This window comes from Lagopus leucura, unplaced genomic scaffold (genome assembly GCF_019238085.1).
Source record: "Lagopus leucura isolate 7727_CA_CO unplaced genomic scaffold, USGS_WTPT01 Super-Scaffold_100004, whole genome shotgun sequence".
Classification (NCBI taxonomy): Eukaryota; Metazoa; Chordata; class Aves; order Galliformes; family Phasianidae; genus Lagopus; species Lagopus leucura.
The window spans coordinates 24675740-24693905 of NW_024962264.1; the positions used below are offsets into that span (position 1 = coordinate 24675740).

Here is an 18166-nt window from a genome sequence, read left to right on the forward strand (position 1 = left end):
GACACAAAAGCAAGCAAACACCAAGCAGAGGGTTACTGAGATGGTGATAACGTTGTATGGAAGCTCTGACCATTGCTGTTTGCCAAACAGCCACAACTGGTCACTGCAGTGAGTACATAACAACTCGGCCCAATTTGTATGTGCCAAAATGCTGAATTAGATACTGACCACAGTGCAGTGAATATTATCAACCTGAGCAGCAGTGCACTAGGTGGCAGGCTTGTTTATGCATCAGATGAGATGTGATTGCAGCTTTTCTTGGGCTTGATTTCAGTTAAGAGGTCCAGTCAATCTGTGTGTTTGTGTACACATGGATACATACACCAGAGGTTTCAAGGACCTTTCACTTGTTTGCTGTAACAGGAAGATCTTAATAGTTGTGTTGCAATGTGACTGCCTCTTCTGCATCTAAAACGGAAATATTTAATTCTGCCTACTTGTACTTGCTCAAATTTACATGGAGTAATGAGAAGCTGGGAGGTTTGATTACAATTAAAGATAATGGTGTCTTTCCCTCTGTAATGCTTTCTGCAGTTTCCTCTGATATATCTCAAGGATCAATGCTTGGTTCTCTTTACATGTAGGCTCTCTCTTATGAGAGAAAGTTGCTGTTTTACTGCCAAGTGCTTTTTCTTCAATTCTTGAGTTTACCATGAATCATTTTGCCCTCTGGAAGAAGGAGAATTGAAGATTCGGGTTTGTTAAAGAAATTGTATTGTGACTGAATCCAGTGGCTGTCCTGTGCTGTAGAACTCCTGTATGGTGTTACACAAGTCTGTCTTCTTGCTGTGTTACATAGTGCTGAGTATGGCATTCAACATGCTCACCCTTTTTTTTCTGCTTCCAAAAGCTTCTTTGTGTTGTTGAGCTGATGCGTTACTCATGATTTGAAAATACTTTAAAATCTATTGCTTCTGACACTAATGCATGAATAATTAAATGTGCATGGCCCTTGTTAGAGTATCATGATATGACAAATTTTTGTCAAGCTAACTTGGCTATATGATTTCATATATATAGTAGTATAATGTCTTAGTGTGCTTACTGGTGGGTATTGCTGTGATGATTACCTTTATCCATGGAAAAGAGCTAGCTCTTAAAACAGAATGCCTTGTTTAGACTTCAGGAAGATTTCCAGAGTACAAAGATGATCGTTGTTGTAAAAAGTTATGCACAGCTGTACCTCTTGTTCATGGGCTTAAATGATAGACTTGGCATGAAAGGTTATCTGTGCCATTTAGTACCTGATAGGTCTCTGTTGTATCTGCAGTCTCAGCTGCACTTGGATTCACTGCATTCACTGAGAAATGAGTCTTGAGTCACTGCTTCGAGGATGCTGCATGTGAAGTACAGTAATGCCAGTGGGCAGTCCTTTGCTTCTGCTTGGTTGGAATTGGAGAAAGCATGGCTGGCTGTTGTCTCCAAAACAATGTTTGATAAAAGGAAATGAATCTTATATGAGATACAAAATGAGCAAAGCACACTTGTGCTTCAGATGGACAAAATGACTTCTTTTTCAATAGCTTTAGCTTTGAATTGACACTTTTTAAACTTTATTTCCCACAGAAACTTATTCAGCAATGTATACGTCTAGGTTCCATGGAGGTGATGAAACCCTAGTTATCTCTTCCTATTTCTTCTTGCATGCTTAGCATTTCAATCCATTTTGTTTTCCCTTGTGTTGCTCAAGTAGGAAGATACTATCATCTGCTGAGGATTGAGATTTCTGTAGTCCTATGAGGCAGCATTAGCAGTTCAAGTTATTGCATGCTTAGAAGTCCTTCTAGGTTTTGACTGCCTGCAGATTGGTTCAGCACTCAGCTCTTTCTCCTCTAAGGCAGAAACTAGGAATAATAGAAGCCTGCTTTTCTAAAGGTGCAAGCTGAAGATTGGGTACACCCAGAAGCTATTCAAGCTAGTCTTCTATGCATCTTAACTCGTATTTTTATTCTACGTGACTGCATCACTACTTTATCTCCCCACCAGAAGTTTCTCAGATGGGTTTAAATTTAAAGTAGATTGCCTGTGATGCAACAGCTCCTGCTTCTTATTTCTTTGAGCATGTAAGTGTAGATAAGAATAAAACAACTGAAACCATGGGTGCTTTTATGTGAAGAGAGCACTTGTCTGTGGAAAACTGGCATATAATTTCAGAACTCATGTACTTTGTATACAGAGTTAATATGCATCTGTCTGAAGTAGATAAGCTTGCTGTCCTAGTCCTGGTGATTATCTCAAGAAAGCCTCTTGTGTCCTGTATGGAAGGGCTGAATAGCACACATGCAAGGAACTTGATATGCTACTTAAGCACAGTTCAGCTGCATTTCAAAAGCTGCAAGTTGACAAGAAGGACCTGCTACAAATTGCTTGGAAGAACAGCTGTCTGCTGTGAAAGGGGGGGAGACCAAGATGCTGCACCTTGTGCCGAGACTATGGCACAGTAGCTGAGGATGGCAAACCTTGTCCCTGTGATGTTGGGAGGTGATAATGAGTCTTCCTGGATCCTCCTGAGATGCAGTGTGGTGGCTGGGCTAGGCAGTCTGGAGCTCAATGTGACCTTGCTGTAAGACAAGAGCTTAGGCAGAAAAACCGCTTTCCATTCCTAGTGCTTCTAATTTTTGCATTGTTAAAAACCTTAAGCTGAAACTTTTAATAAAATGAAAAATGAATACCCCAGAGTTGAAAACCATATAAAACAAATACTGCATTTCTCTGTATAGTTACGCTCTATCTGTTTCAAATTATTACAGTTTATATCTTTAATAGAAAGTATTAGAAAGTAGTAGTATTAGAAAGTATTAGAAATATAGAAAGTTCTGCTGTGACTGTTAACTTTTTCTTTGTGGCAAAGGCTACTCAAAACTTGGATTAAATGAATGATTTTGCTTTTTAGATTAGCACAGTGGTTCTGGTTTAAAAACCTCAAGTGCTGATGACTAGTTGTAATTTCTGATATAGAGCACATAGGCTGCTTTTATGACCTTTCTGTAAAGCATTCCGTTAGGAAATACCTGTTGATTTTGCTTAGACAAAAGGTATTAAAAAAGGATCTGTGCAGATCAGTATTCCAGAATGCTCAAGAAGTATGAACAGTATCTTTAAAACCTACAGGAAAATAATCAACGCTGTGTAGCTCACTCACCCCAAAGAGTAGATATCATTGCATTGGAGTAAGACCTGCCATTTTTATTTTATTTTATTTTTTGTTCTGTTTCATTTTATTTTTTACAGACAGGCTGGTGGACAGGAGAACAACTTCAGATAAGAATGTGGGGCTACATTCTGCTCCACAGAAAAGTCCTCCCGAAGATCCATTTGGTTCTGTTCCTTTCATTTCTCACCCAGGCAAGTGACGTCTGTAACATTGCTACCTCGTATGTGTGTACATACATATACACACACAAATATATATGTGTATATATATGTTGAACATGTGTGTCCAGTTAAATGACCAAAGATTAAAGTCTTGGCTGCCTCGTGATGGTTTTTCATGTCTACTACCTCCAAAATAAAAATATCTCTCCATCTAATTCCTGGTACTTGGACAGTGTGCAGACTGTAGTCTTGACAGTGCAAATATATTGGACCAGTGCAGTGTGAATCACTAGCATACAACTAGGAATGCTGCTGCTGAAAGGAGATAAGTGACTAAGAACAGATTTCACATCTGCCCTCCAGTCTACTTCTAACTTACGCTGTTTCTTTAGTTCAGTTCTTCAGCCAAGTTAAAAATGTGTATTCTTGGTGTATTGAATTGTATAGTTTTTGGAGCAAATTGATTCAAAACAAATATTTTGTCATATCTAAATCTGAAAGGAGAAGGATTCGTGTTTTAGCTTTGACTATTTTTTATTTTACCTTAGAAGTACAAAATAACATTTGTGACCACTGACTATGAATGTGAATCTGTTACTTTGCAACTTAATCTTTTAATGTTTTCCTGATCAGCACTTTATTTATAATTTTGACAACCTGAGGCAATGTGAAAATCTGTGAGAATTGATGGTAAAAATGTCAGTTGCTTATGGATCTTACACACATCCCTACAAGTACTTGTTTGGGGGAAAAATGTGCTTTAATATGCCTTCTGTTAACTGTTCTTATCTCAGTTCAAAAGCTTGAAGTGCCTTAAAATAAATTGCCTTAGAGTCAACCAAAATTAACATCTATGTTTACTTTTGCTTTCACCTTGAATTCCTAAAGATGGCTTGTAGGTATTAATACTCACAAGGGCTCTGGTGCTATGCACAGTGAAGAAACAACAGGGTAGCACTTCTTACATTCTAGAAGACAGTTGATTGTAAAATCATGTTTCTATATCTGTGTCCTCTGTTCTTGTGACAAAGACTGGAATGAATTCCCTTAGATATGTTACTCTGTTCTTAGTCTGTCTTTTGATTCTGCTTGCTTGGTTAAAGGTAAGGCTGTTTTCTGTAGTTCTGTTCTTGTAGTTTAGTAGTTCAATACAACGTGAAGGCAATTCTTAAGTGTGTAAGTATTTGCTATCCCAATAGTTGCCAGTTTGGAAACATTTACTCTTTAGTTTTCATGGAAGAGGTGTTATAGATGAGCCTAAGTTCCCATGTAAAGTAAACAGTAGTTACCTTTAATCTGAAGCAGTAACTGTCAGATGCTTATTCTTCTGCATTTTTATAACCATGTGTGTAAGGATCACTTTTATTTGTTTCCATATCTTGGCCTTTGAAATTTATTTTCTTATTTCTGCTTTTAAGATCGTTACCTTATAGGTTAGACTTCACCGAATGGCCCTGCTATATTATGTCAGTTTACCATGGTTAATCTTTAAAACTGTACAAAGGTTTGGTTGTGCATCAAAACTGACACTTCATTGCATTAAAAAAAAAAAAAGACAAAGAAGCCCCCAAAACTTGTTCAGTAGGTGTTTTCTACCTAGTTAAAATTGGAATTTAATCAAGCATGTGTATTTGCTTGATTTCAAGGAAGGCGTTTGAATTCAGTGTTAACAGTGACTTACATTTAACTGATGAATGCTTACACCTGAAAATATCTTCAAGAATCTAAATTGTTTTCCCCCACTGAATTGTTCTTGGAAATGTCCTCTTGTTCTTCCCATTGCTGTGCAGTGTTATTTTTCTGGCTTGTTTCTTATGATTATAAAAGCTTTTAGACATGTATACCTTATTCAAGGAATAAGTGTGAAGGTGTCTGAATAGAAAGTGGAGCATGGTTAACGTTTCCAGCAGTTCCAGTATTTGGGTATGTTGTGGCAGCAGCCAAGCTCTACACAGTCATTTGCTCTATCCCTGTCCCTGTGAGATGAGGGAGAGAATTGGGGGTGGGGGTGAAACAAAAACAAACAAAAAAACCCCAATAAAATAGAACTTTCAAATTGAGGTGAAAACTATTTACTAAGACAGAAAAGAAAGAACAATAATAATTATGTTAAGAATATAATATGTATTTACAAAACAAATAATGCACGTTCAGTTGCTCACCACCTGCTGACTGATGCCTAGCCAGTCCCAAGTAGAGGCAGGACCCCTTCAATCCTCCCCGTCCCCCCCCCCCTCCCCAGCAGACTCCCCTCTGTTTTATAGGGTTTTTTTCACAGGATGTTATGGCATGAAATATCCCTTTGGCCTGTGTAGCTCAGAGCTGTCCTGGTTCTGTCCCCTCCCAGCAACTTGTGCCCCCCAGCCCCTTGCTGACCGAACAGTATGAGAAGATGAAAAATTGAAATGTCCTTGGCTCTATACAGCACTGTTCAGCAGCAGCTAGAAACACTGGTGTGTCATCAACATTATTTTTCTCTCAGAGTCAAAACATAGCAACCTACCAGACACTGAAGGAAAAAAAATAATCAACTCTGCTTCAGCTGAAACCAGGACGTGTGATGTTTTCCTCCATCCCTTGAGTAGCAGAGGTAAGTACTGGGAGGAATCTGAAAACCCATCTGATCAACACCTGTTTGACAGTCTGTTTGACAGCCTGTAAGAGGCTGGTGCCATCAGAAGAATTTTGTTTTCTTTGGCCCTGGAGTGGTTTATCGAGCACAGTGCCTGCTGGTTACAGATTTGGTCCACCTGTCTTAAAGAGGGGAAAGGATTCTAGCCCATGTGTTGACAGGGCTTGTTGAGAGGGCTTTAAACTAGATTTGAAGGGGAAAAGGGGTGAAATCAGACTTGCTAGATATGAGCCTAGGGGCAGCATGCCAGGATTGCTGTAAGGCAATTCCAAAATGTCAGAAACAAGTGAGGTCGAAGGCTGGCTTGGCTGAACAGGGATCTTATGTGGGTTCCAGAGCTTTGGTGAAAAAGAAAACATATGGCTGTTGGAAGCAAGATCAAGTGACATGAAAAGGCTACAGGGATGTTCCTCATTTTTGTAGAGAGAATATTTGTGCAGCCAAAGCTCAGCTAGAGTTGAAGCTGTGGGAGACAATAAAAAGTTTTCCTAAATATGTTAACAGTAGAAGGAGGATCAGAGAGAATGTGGTTTGTTGCCTGATGAGAGCAATCATCTTACAAATGTGGACATAGATGAAGCAGAGATGTTTAGTGCATTCTTTGCCTCTGTCTTCAACACTGATGATGGACTTTGGGGCCTCAGGTGCCCTGAGTTAGAGGACTGTGATTGCAATCATGGTCAACTCCCAGACAACCCTAAACTTGTGCAAGATTTGCTGCTCCACTTGGGTGCACAGGAGTCCGGGGGACCTGATAGAATTCATCTCAGGGTGCTCAGAGAGTTGGTTGATGTTATCATGAGACTTCTCTAAATTAATTTTTTACCCATCTTGGGAATCTGGAGAGATCTGAGTTGACTGGAAGCTAGCAAATGTTGTTCCAGTTTTCAAGAAGGGTAAGAAACATGACCCTGATAATTACAGACCTGTCTGTCTTGCTTCAGTGCCTGGTAAACTTATAGAGAAAATTATGCTAGAAGTTACTGAAAAAGACCTGAAAGGCAATGCTGTCATTGGCTACAGCCAGTACATATTAATGAGGTGAAGGTCCTGTTTAGCTGATTTAATCTCCTTTTATGACAAGGTCACCCATGTAGTTGACCATGGAAAGGCAGTTGATGTTATCTTTACTGAAATCCAAAAAGCTTTTGATACTATTTCTCACAGTACAAAATGAACAAAATGTCTAGCATATGACTAGACAAAAACATAATTGATGGGTGAGCAGTTGGCTGATAGGTCAGGCTCAAAGGGTTATAATAAATAGGGTTACATCAAGCTCCCCAGGGCTCTGTTTTAGAGCTGGTTCTCTCTGATGTTTTCATAAATTAGTTGGATGTAGAACTAGAAGGAGTTTTGAGCAAGGTCACTGATAGTACTAAATTGGGAGGAGCTGTTTTGTGTGATCCTGTGTGGAGACTCAGTGATCCTTAAGGTTCCCTTCCGACTCAGGATACTCTATGATTCTGTATTGCCTTATTCAACTGTCCTAGCTGAAACTCAGATGTGGTGTGAGACTGACTTCGTCTTAATTTCCTTATTGTATCTGTCTGCATTGCAAACAAGGAGTATATTATCACTGCTCAGCCAGATCTGACTGTCGACTTCTTGAACTGTGATGAAATGTTCATGTTATTAATACAGATTACTTAAAATTAAGAGCAGAATGAAAATTTGATGTTACTAAACAGTAAGACTTCCTATTGAAGTGTTCTGTTGCATTAACAGGCTTTGGACTGGAATTATGGTCTGTGTCTGCTTTTGTTGCTGTTGTGTGACTTGAGTCTTGGGTTCGTAACTGCTAATACGTGTGGGCTGCAGCAGGATAGAGTTACCTGGAGATTTTTTCTTGTTTTGGAAGTTTACATGTTATTTGAAAGCACAGCATGACTAAATAATTCTATTATGTGATAGAAGATACTTGCAAAGAAACCAGAGATCTTGTATTATCTTTTTTTGACATAACACTTAACATAAGATGCTAAAAGTCCAGCAAAGTAAGTGCAATCAGGTATGTATTCACATGTTTGGGAAGGATATGAAGAGGCTGAAACTGGCAGTAGATGTTCCTGAACTGTGTGTTGAAAGAAACCCAAGCCTGAGCATTTAATAGGGTTGTTGTACAGTCTTCCAGATCTGTTTAATCTGACAGTTCAAATCAGTTCATATCAGTTTTTGTGTTTGATTAAAATAGTGATTTTTACTGTATAAACTTTCCTTGGCTATGGCTTTCGGGCATTGGTGCTATTTGCTGACTGCAGGTTCAGGGTATTTCCATGCGTCATCTTTAGACTTTTCTCAACAGGACTTGTAAAGTAACTTGAGATTATTCATGCTTCACAAGAACAAATGGCATGTGCAGCTGTGCCAGTGGTGTGCATTAATGCTTTCTAGCTTTTTTTTTTCTAATCAGATCTTAGAGCAATCATGGTCGCTTTTTTTTCTTTACATACTTCAACATGCAGACTGCAAATATTGGAAAGAATTTCTAAGCAATAGATGCTAGGCAGAAGTGATTTGTTTTTTTTTTTTTTCTTGAAAATAAAAGTGGTAAGCAGTGCAAATCCATTACAATATTCAGCAGCTGCTGCTCTGGCTGTTGTCAAAGAAATAGTGCAGATTTAGTTGCAGTGTGCTGGTAATCCTTGGGCCTGACATGTGGCAAATTGCTCTGAAATGATGGCGGCAGTATGTTACCAATTCCAAGAAAGCTGAAAGCCCTTACGCCCTACCCTTTGGTCACCCCTGCAATACCCTCCAATGATGAACTAGCAGAAGGCGTGCAATTACTGACGTTGTTAGGAGGAATTCATCCTCTTATAATCGGATGTCTAGAAAAAGAACATCAGAACAGAAAATTTCCTTGAAGATTGGGATCTTCTTATATGATTAAAGATGTTCCACCTGGCTTGCATTTGAGTGAAGAACAATCGTCTCCTACAAGATGCAAACCTGATTAGAAGTGTGCTAATCTGAACAGTACATTACAAACAGATGTTACTCCACATTTTTCAGCTTTTTAATAAATGTTTATCTGAACAGTCTATGCAGCAGTTTAGTTTGAGAAGATTGCATGAAATCAACATGATGGAATGCTTCAATTTTGAAATCTATTTGACCAGAGCATTAAATTGTCATTAACGGAGAAATTTTTCCCTTTTGGGGCATTAATTTTCTATTTGTAATGCTTTTGGTATTCAGTTTATTAACTTCTTTAGAAGTGAAAGATGTGAATTGTAGCTTGAAAGGCTAAAAGACATTGCTAAAAGACATAGGTTTAAAGCCAGCGGCTGCATGGAAGAGATTTTTGCTCCTTCTGTTTGGTTTTGACACAGGTCTGCTGTGATTTTCTCCATTACTCCATCATTGTGAGTAAACTGGGGATATTGCAATGAAAAAGCACATGCAGAACCAGTTTCTTCCATGAATTCAGTCTGTGTCAGCCTGCAAAGTATGTAAAAGTAATGTTAAACTCAAGTGTGCTTGGAGCAGATGGCTCTGATTGTTTGTAACACCTCGGCACAGTCTGAAGAATAAAGCAAGACATTTGCTGTTTCTGGAAAAAACAAAAATAGGGAGGAGGGGCAATCAGATTACCACTCTTGAAATACTTGAAATGAATAGCACTTTCTCAAAAAGTACATAGGAGAATGAGGTGTGGCCTTGAGTGTCATCTGACGTGGTTGCTTGCTTTCTTGTTGGGATTGTGCATGTAGAGTTATATATGCCCTGAAATTTTAATAATGTTGTTCTGGACATTGCAGTTAGATTCCAGAAGAAAGTTCAGGATGCTGATCTAGATTCCCTACAACTATACTGCCTGTAGTCTTCAGGTGATTGATTTCCAAAGTTACTTGTGGCGCGTTTCCAACTGGAGTATCAGCTGGAGGTGTGCCTCTGATATACTAGAGTGGATTGTATACTGATACCAGCGCATAAAAATATGGCTTGGGAGGCTGATCTCAGTGTCTGACTGTGCTTTGTCGGGTCCTACTTGGTGTCTGTCCTGTCCTGCCTGAAGAGGTCTGCTAAGAGACATCTTCATTATGTGACTTTGGTTACTTGAGCAGTGTATGTGAACTGTTGATATGGTCCCCTTTTTCTTGCTGGTGTCCTTTGCACTGTGTTTTCCACTGAGTATAACTGTGGCAGCAATTAACAAATAATATTTAAATCCTTTTATTAAGATATATTTTAGTTTGCTTCTTGTTCAAAAAGCCTTTCACACCTTCAGAACATGGAAATTGTATGGAAGTATAACACTGTCAATATACATGTGAGTTTACACTCAAACACTAAAAAGGTTGTAGGTTATTTTTGTTGTGTGTGTTGCTACAATCTAACCTAGAAATATTTTGTTTTTTTCCCCCTCCTTTTAAATCTAATTACATTTATGTTAACATCAGTGTTTCAGTAAATACTGCGAACAGCAGGATTTGGAAGATATGGGGGTTTATAATGCAACGTGAAGACTATACCTTAGGGAAATCTAAAGCAAGCAGCCAAATCCAGTTTCTAATTTAGTGGTAAAACAAATATGTAGTATTTAAAATCACAGAAGATAAGAAGCAATCTGACACCAGAAGCAAACAAAAAACAGCTCAAAGCCCTAATCACCTGATGTTTTCAGTCATTTTGGTCATCTTGGTTTTAAATCTGTACATAAAATACATACAAATCCATTACCGCAGAACTCCTGTTGGAAGTTTGGATATAAATACAAACTAGCAAAATGGCTGATGAATATAGAAGCCAGACAGTTTAAAAAAAAAAAAAAAGGAATGGAGAGGGGAAAAAAAAAGACATTTGTCTTCTAAAACTTAACGTTCCAATTGAAATCTGAGCACAGAAAGAAAGAATGGCTTGGCTCTCTGCTGAAAGTGATATGCTTATTTCTTTGTGGAAGAAGATACAACCTGAAATGAAATTGCTTTTTGTTTTAGAAGAACAGGAGATCCAGATCTTGATTGTGGTTTTGGTTGTTTTTTTTTTTTTTTTTTTTTTTTTGAGGAAGAAGGAAATGTATGCATTCATTGTGGAGGTTGCTGGCCCTGCCTGCAGCTGGGGGAGTTGGAGATTCATGATGCTTGAGGTTCCTTCCAACCCGGGCCATTCTGTGATTGTTGCTATACTAGTGGCACTATACTAGCACATGCACTGTCTACTGTTGCCATCTGTTTGTGCTGACAAAGTTTTTGCAGCCCCCAGTATTCCCAAGCCAACCACTTCACAAAAGAGAAGAAAAAAACATTTATTTGAAACTTATTTCAACTTTTTTTTTTTCTTTGCTTAAATTACTGCACTAGAAGTTAGAAGGGACTGAATGTGGAGCTTCAGTATCAGTACAGAAAGATGTGCTCAAAGCATATATTTGAAACACCAAACAAGTATTGCCTAAAAAAAAAAAAAAAAAAAAAAACACCAAAAAACCCCACAACACTGTAAAAGCTCCCCATGTTGCTTTCGCAACACGAGCTCTGTTGGGAGAGGCTGTCACAGCTGACACAGAGGGCAGGTACTTGGGGTGCCTGTTCAGATGCACCAATGGCCATGGCCATCTAGTTCAATTCGCAGTGAAGAGTCCAAGTTATGCTTTTTGTTAGTGATTTAGTGGAGAAGTACTTGAAATTCAGACACATTGTGAACACATTTGTCCTTTCTTCGTTGATTCCATACTGTTATTTTCACTGATTGCCTTGCTGTTTTCCCAGAGGTACTGTTGTCTTGTCCATTTCTCTTTGGATGCCTTGAAACATAGTACTGAGTGAGGAGAAACACCAACAAAATCCATTCTTGTGGATGTTGGTAGGCTCTAGGAAGGAGCGGATACCCTGAGGGTAGGACAGAGATGATCTCATGCAATCTTCCCTACAGTTGGGATGTGTACATGGTTATTCTCACCCAGCTGCTGTTATTCATAGGCCTTACAGAGAACTAATCATCATGGAGACATTAAGTAGGATTGTCTAGAGTAATGAATGCTTGAGAAAGGAAAAGCTGAGAACTGACAGCTTCATGCACTTGTTCCCCATGTGAAACTGTACTGAGTGTGTCAGTGTTGTCCCAGGTATCTGACTGCTTGGTATTAGGTGTTGGCCTTGGAGAACCTCTACAGAAGGCAGCTCATCTTTCCCTGCAGACAAGTGGCTGGCTGATGCATATATTAGTATTGGATTTGGAAAGGTTCTGTGCTTGAGGAGTTAAGCTAGAAGTTCTAACTACTAACCCCTTTCATTAGCATTTGAAAACTTAGATCTGGTTTTTAGTTATTTTCCCTCTGTATTTATGGAATACAAATTTGCTTTAATTGCTCTTATGTGTGACTATTGTCAGTAAGTGTTGATTTTAGCAGTGTATTAAAATTGTTTTTCTTTTCTTTTTATTTTGGACTTGCAGATTCCCCTGGAAAACAATTGGAGAACTCAGCCAGCAGTCAAGGAAACAACTTAGGGACCCCAAACAAAGCTGGAAGACTGAGTCATGCTTTTAAAGATCCCCGGCCAGGAAGGAAGACTGCAGAGGGACAAGTGACAAAAGGTTGTGATGAGTCAGAGAGTGATTTTGAATCAGATCCTCCCTCTCCTAAGAGTAGCGAGGAGGAAGAAGAACAAGAGGATGAGGAGGTCTTGCAAGGTGAGAATGGAGACTTCAATGATGACAATGATACAGAACCAGAGAATTTAGGCCACCGCCCTCTGCTCATGGACTCTGAGGAAGAGTTGGAAGAAGAGGAGGAGGAGAAGCAAAGTTCTGATTCTGAATCTGACCGTACCAAACAAAAATTTGTGGAAGGGCTCCCAAGCAGTAGATTCAGAAATGTTATGGGCAGCAGTAAAGTTAAAGAACCCAGCTTAATGCAAACACCTGAGGTGCCAACTACTGTTGTCAAAGTGAGCCCTGGCCAAGAATTTGATGTGTTTGGGGCAGTGCCCTTTTTTTCTCTTCAGCCTCAGCCAAGAGAGAAGGGCAACCAGGATGTCTCTTCTCAGACTGCATTTCCCAGCCTGAGCCAAGAGCAGGATGACTTTGATGTTTTCACCAAAGCTCCGTTCAGCAAAAAGGTTTCTCAGCAAGATGACCAGGTGGTGGGAACCAAAACACAGCTCTCACCCACCTCGCCACGGAGCGTTGATGTTTTTGGTTGCACCCCATTTCAGCCCTCTCTACTCCCCAAGATGAGTGGGAGTAAAGAGGACCTGTTTGGGCTGGTTCCTTTTGAAGAGATCACTGGGAGTCAGCAGCAGCAGAAGGTAAAGCAACAGCGCAACCTGCAGAAGCTTTCATCCCGTCAGAGGCGCATGAAGCAGGAGGTCCCAAAGAACAATGGGAAGCGTCACCATGGCACCCCAACAACCACAAAGAAGACTTTGAAACCCAACTACCGCACTCCCGAAAGAGCCCGCAGGCACAAGAAAGCAGGCCGCAGGGACTCACAGAGCAGCAACGAGTTCCTGACCATCTCTGACTCCAAAGAGAACATCAGTGTTTCACTGACGGACAGCAAAGACCGAACCAACCCTTTGCAGACAGATGAGAGTCTGCTGGATCCCTTTGGAGCCAAACCCTTCCACCCACCAGAATTGATGCGGCATCCTCAGCATCAGGGGTTTGGTGACAGCCGTGGGGATCATGGTGCAGTGGTAGTGGCTAGCAGGCCTCGGCAGAGCTCCTTGCTGGGACCGGTGCATGCTGGTGATGGGCTGAAAACAGATGATTTTGGTGCAGTCCCCTTTACAGAACTGGTTGTACAGAGTGCACAGAGTCAGCAGCAACAGGCACTAGAGTTGGATCCCTTTGGAGCAGCTCCATTTCCTTCGAAACAGTAAATGCTTCCAGCGGGTCCCTCCTTCCACCTCTCTGAGTTGCTTAGTAGTGAGTTCAATGAGCAGAATCATTTCTCTCTTTGACAGGGAGCTGGGCTGTACAGTTTATTCAAGTTAAAGAAGGCACGGCTGGCTTGCATGATGGAATGCAAAAGAAAGCAATTTTTAATTTTCTTTTGAGAGAAATTGAAAACTTTTGTTATGAAAGATGGCTCCCAGAACATAAAGAGAAATGGGACATGAATTGGTGTCTGTTGCTGACTTTTGGACCTGGAAAATGTCATCCTGCACTTTTGCATCACCTTTTCAGCACTCGGCAATGTGCTGAAATGGAGGGAAGGGAAACAGGCAAAGATAACATGAAAAAGTTTTCCAAACTTATAGATAGGCTGAAGGAACTGTGGTTCTTCTTTGTCTCAGTTGCACTAGACCTAAGAACCTAAACATACTAATATCCAGACTTATATGCTGGGAGTAGTCAATTCTTCACTTCCTAGATGAAAACTACCTTTGTTAATCATAAAATAATGAAGCCAGGTCATCACGGAGCTGCAGCCCAGAATTTCAAAGCATGGCTGTGGCTTTGTACCTGGTAGACATCTATGCAGCTGCAGAGCTGAAAGGCAGATTATTTTTTTTGTGTGTGTGCCTAAATCTTCAATTTTATTTTTTACAGTAAGTGCCATTAATGTAAAATAGCAAACTGGAAGTCTAGAGTTAAAATGCAGATGCAAAGAACATAACAGTTTGTGAAATGGAATCTGAATGTAGAGGAGTAAACCAGCAGGGATGTAGCCAGTGTTTGCAGCACTTTGAAGACTACTCAGCACACTGGGGGAAGAGGCTGGTGAGAAGGACATCTGGCATGGGTGGAGCATTTCAGATGACTTGTACAGTTGACTGAAATGCACCATCGGTTTTATCTGATTACAAGTTGGGGGTTGTGTCTGAAGATGCATTTTCTTTTCCTCTTGGATTTCTACCACAAAGAAAATGTGTGTTGTGTCCAAACTCATGTTGTTTTATAAAATGATAATTTTATGAAATGACTGTAACCTAACATTTTCAACTTCTGATGGACCTGTTTCTGTATGTAAGTGTGTTGTTTTTGTTTTTTTTATGAAAGTTTTGCTAAATGCACTGAGCTTTGAAGAAACTTCTCTGGACCCGGCTTTGTTTCAGAAGCAGTAGCAGCAAGTAGTCTGCAGAATGCTGTTCTGTGCTGCAGCAGTAAGCTGCATTTCACACCGCAACGCCTTACCAGCAGGATTGCTGTCCTGCCACACAGTACCTCTAAGACATCGGGTGCGCAGACATGGCTGAAAGCTTGGAGCTTGCAGTGCCAGTAGTGATGGGAAGGCAACGCGAACCGGCTCGTTGGAGAGATGCGGTTACCATGTGTTGATGGTGACACCATGTGCTTTGTAACTCCACTGCTTCACGACTCGAGCTGAGCCATGTACACTGGCTGCAGAGTGAGTGTACATCAGAGTGGTCCTCTTTGCTTTGTTTCTATGGCAATCCTAAGGAAGTGGAAGGAGGCAGCTCCTCTGCTTGTCTTAGCTTTACGTCCTGCTCCACTGAATGTCGAAGAGCATTCCATGTTTATAAAAAGAGACCGTAAGAATTCATGGCTGATTCCTCCTGCCCTCCTCTCCTCACAGGATGTGAAGTGAAATATTGAGGGTTGTGCATTTTTTCTTCAAATTCTACTGCTGTTTAATGAGTTATTTTGAAATTGGTGAGGGTAGGAAGTAGATCCCTTGAAATATTTGTTGAAAATGGCATGTTAAAGACAAATTCTTTTTCTCCTTTCAGAGCTGGTTTTGATAAAATGCTGCCTCCCTGGTCCTGGATTTTGAACTCATTCATATGTATCTGTACACTTGCAATTATCTTCCCTTTTTTTTTTTTTTTCTTTCCTCTGACAAGGTGAAAAAGAAACTACAGCTCTGCTTGTTTAAGAATGACTTTTTCAGGCTTAGAAGTTAAGCTTTTAGGAGTATGTGAGTAGAAGTGTTTCAACTCTATTTGCACAGGAGTTTCTTAGGCTTTATTACTACTGTTCTCACTGTTTGGTTTTTTTTTTGTGCCAAAGGCTGTAAGAAGTGCACGCTGAGTCTGTAGCATTTTCTGATACTCAGGTTAACTGCGATTTTGTTTCTATGTGCGTGCTTATTAGCTGCCTTCCTGCAGTTTCCTTCTGAACTGTCACTATTCCGGCCTAAAGACAGCTGTTGGAACAGAATATTATGAAAAACGGGACAGATGGGTGGAAACAAAACAAGAATAAAGCAACAAGCAACTGACCCGCAGTCTTAAATACGGCCAGTCATCATTGGCACCATGCAGTTACTGCTTTCCCTGCTGGAAGAACAGCTTGAGGGTTGGCATGGCTGTTAGGTGCTTAGTGTGGGCTTCAATTAAGGTAAATTACAAGAAGAAAGAATCACATTTGATTTCTGTCTGATGACCTTGAAGTTTCAGGTTGAAGAGCGCAGCAGAATTTCTTTGTGTGGTGGATTTTTTACTACTTTATTTTTTTGACAGAGGGCTCACACATGGTTTTATTACAGCACAGGAAAGCTGAAGTTGGATTGTGTACAATAACTGATAGGAGAGATGAAAGCAAACCTTAAACCCAAGTTACTCTGAAACTGGCATTGTGCCTCCAGCTGCCTCCGAGTTACAGCCAATGATACTTGCTTTCTTGTGGCCTTAATAAGCCTTGATCTTTGTACTTACATCTATGAAATAACTTTTTGCATACATGCAGTTTTTATGTTTCTTGAGTTAAAATGATTTTTTTCTCTCGTCTGAGATAAGTATGCTTCATTGCATCAACTCTGTGGTCTATTAAGTTTGCAGCCTGGGTTTAAGCTTCAACTATGGTTCAGCAGAGGCAAAGCATGGTACTGCTGGGGAACATAGTATCCTTTTGCCTTTATTCAGCATGTAGATATCTTTACCTGTGTGCTTGTCGTTCCTGGAGAGTATTGTGACCTTACCAGAAATACTGGAAAGACCATGTGCACTTAGACTTGAACCATATGTCTGTGAAGATGATGATCACAAGGTAAGGAATTCACACTTCCCTTTCACCAGGAAATAGCAACAAGTTTTTAACAGTTCTTTCAGTCTGCTGAATGACTGAACCATAGACCTGTCAGAATCGGCTGCTTTGGGCAGTTTTTGTCAAAGGTACTAAGAAGCCCTTCATAGTTATGGTCACTGAAAGGAAGATAAGAGGGTGAGTTTCTCTGCAGACTCTCAATAGCCGTGAGATGTGCGGAATTGCTTTTGCTGACTTGTGTCACGCGGGACCTGCGAAAACCAACTTTCAAGGAAATAATTTTTAATCATTCTGGTTGTCCCAGTTAATAAAACTAAGTACTGTGAAAATAAGTTGGTATATTTGCTACTGTGAGAATAAGAGTTTATCTGGAGTTTTTTATACTATATAGTGTATTTTTATATATGAGAAATATATATAAAAGATACACATGCTCGCACACATCGCACTGTGTTTTTAGTAACATTGCAGCCACAATCATTCTGATGAAACTAGGAGGAGTGAATAAGGGAAACCTGCAAGAGAAAAAAGTGCAAGGGGTGGCTGCTGAGTTACTTTTCTACAGCGCTTCTTTTCAAAGAAAAATTGAGGAAGTGGTGTGTATAGCTGAGTTTGTGACTAAGGCATCACCTAATATTAAAGAGCATAAAATCTATTTTAAAATTGCTGGCATTCAGCTTTTAAGTGCACTTTCCTGAACTACACTTCCATTTCTTGTTAGACTTCAAGTTTCTAAGCTTTTTTGTGTACCACTAAACAGAGTTTTGTGAAACTGATGTATGTCATAAATATTGCAGTTGTTAAATAAATAAACATGATAACAGTGACTTCGCAGATGTCCTTAAACACGGCATTATTAAGTACTCTCATTTAGGCTGCAAGCTATTCTATAAGCAATGTTGCTTCTCCTAGTTGCTTTTTGTGGCTGTAGGTTCCTGTTGATGTTTTTTAATGATGGTTATATTAGCAGCCCACTACTGCCATCTCGGTTCAACTTCTGGATAATATATTAAGAATGTCCTTAGGTTCATTATTACTCCTTTAAGCCTTCCTGCTTTCAAAATGCTTTTGGAAGGACACACTCAGATTCGTAGCTGCTAACTGAAGCTTTATCCCTTTTCAGGGGCCATAACTTTAATTTTCATTGCTAACTCCAGGCTTAGTTCTGCACTTAATCTTAGAGACATGTTTTTCACTTGATTTGACTCACTCTGCCAACTACTGGCCAGAGCAGCTTTTTGGTAACTGCTTCTACTGGTTTATTTCATATCTAAGCTGAAGAAAACCAACACTGTAGAAAGACTAGGAGCAGCAACAGAACAT

General features: G+C 39.9%; 1 protein-coding gene across 2 annotated transcripts in view; it reads left to right on the plus strand.

The window, feature by feature from the left end:
• BMP2K (BMP2 inducible kinase) overlaps positions 1-17677 on the plus strand; it is a 55192-nt gene extending 37515 nt beyond the window's left edge. The window contains exons 15-17 of one of the 2 annotated variants that reach the window (XM_042870389.1): positions 3232-3345; positions 5798-5905; positions 12344-17677. In XM_042870389.1, the coding sequence (XP_042726323.1) occupies positions 3232-3345; positions 5798-5905; positions 12344-13773 (1652 nt within the window). In that variant the 3' untranslated portion in view covers positions 13774-17677. The remainder of the gene's footprint in view (positions 1-3231; positions 3346-5797; positions 5906-12343) is intronic. The other variant, XM_042870390.1, reaches the window with a different exon arrangement.
• The last annotated feature ends 489 nt before the right edge of the window (positions 17678-18166 follow it).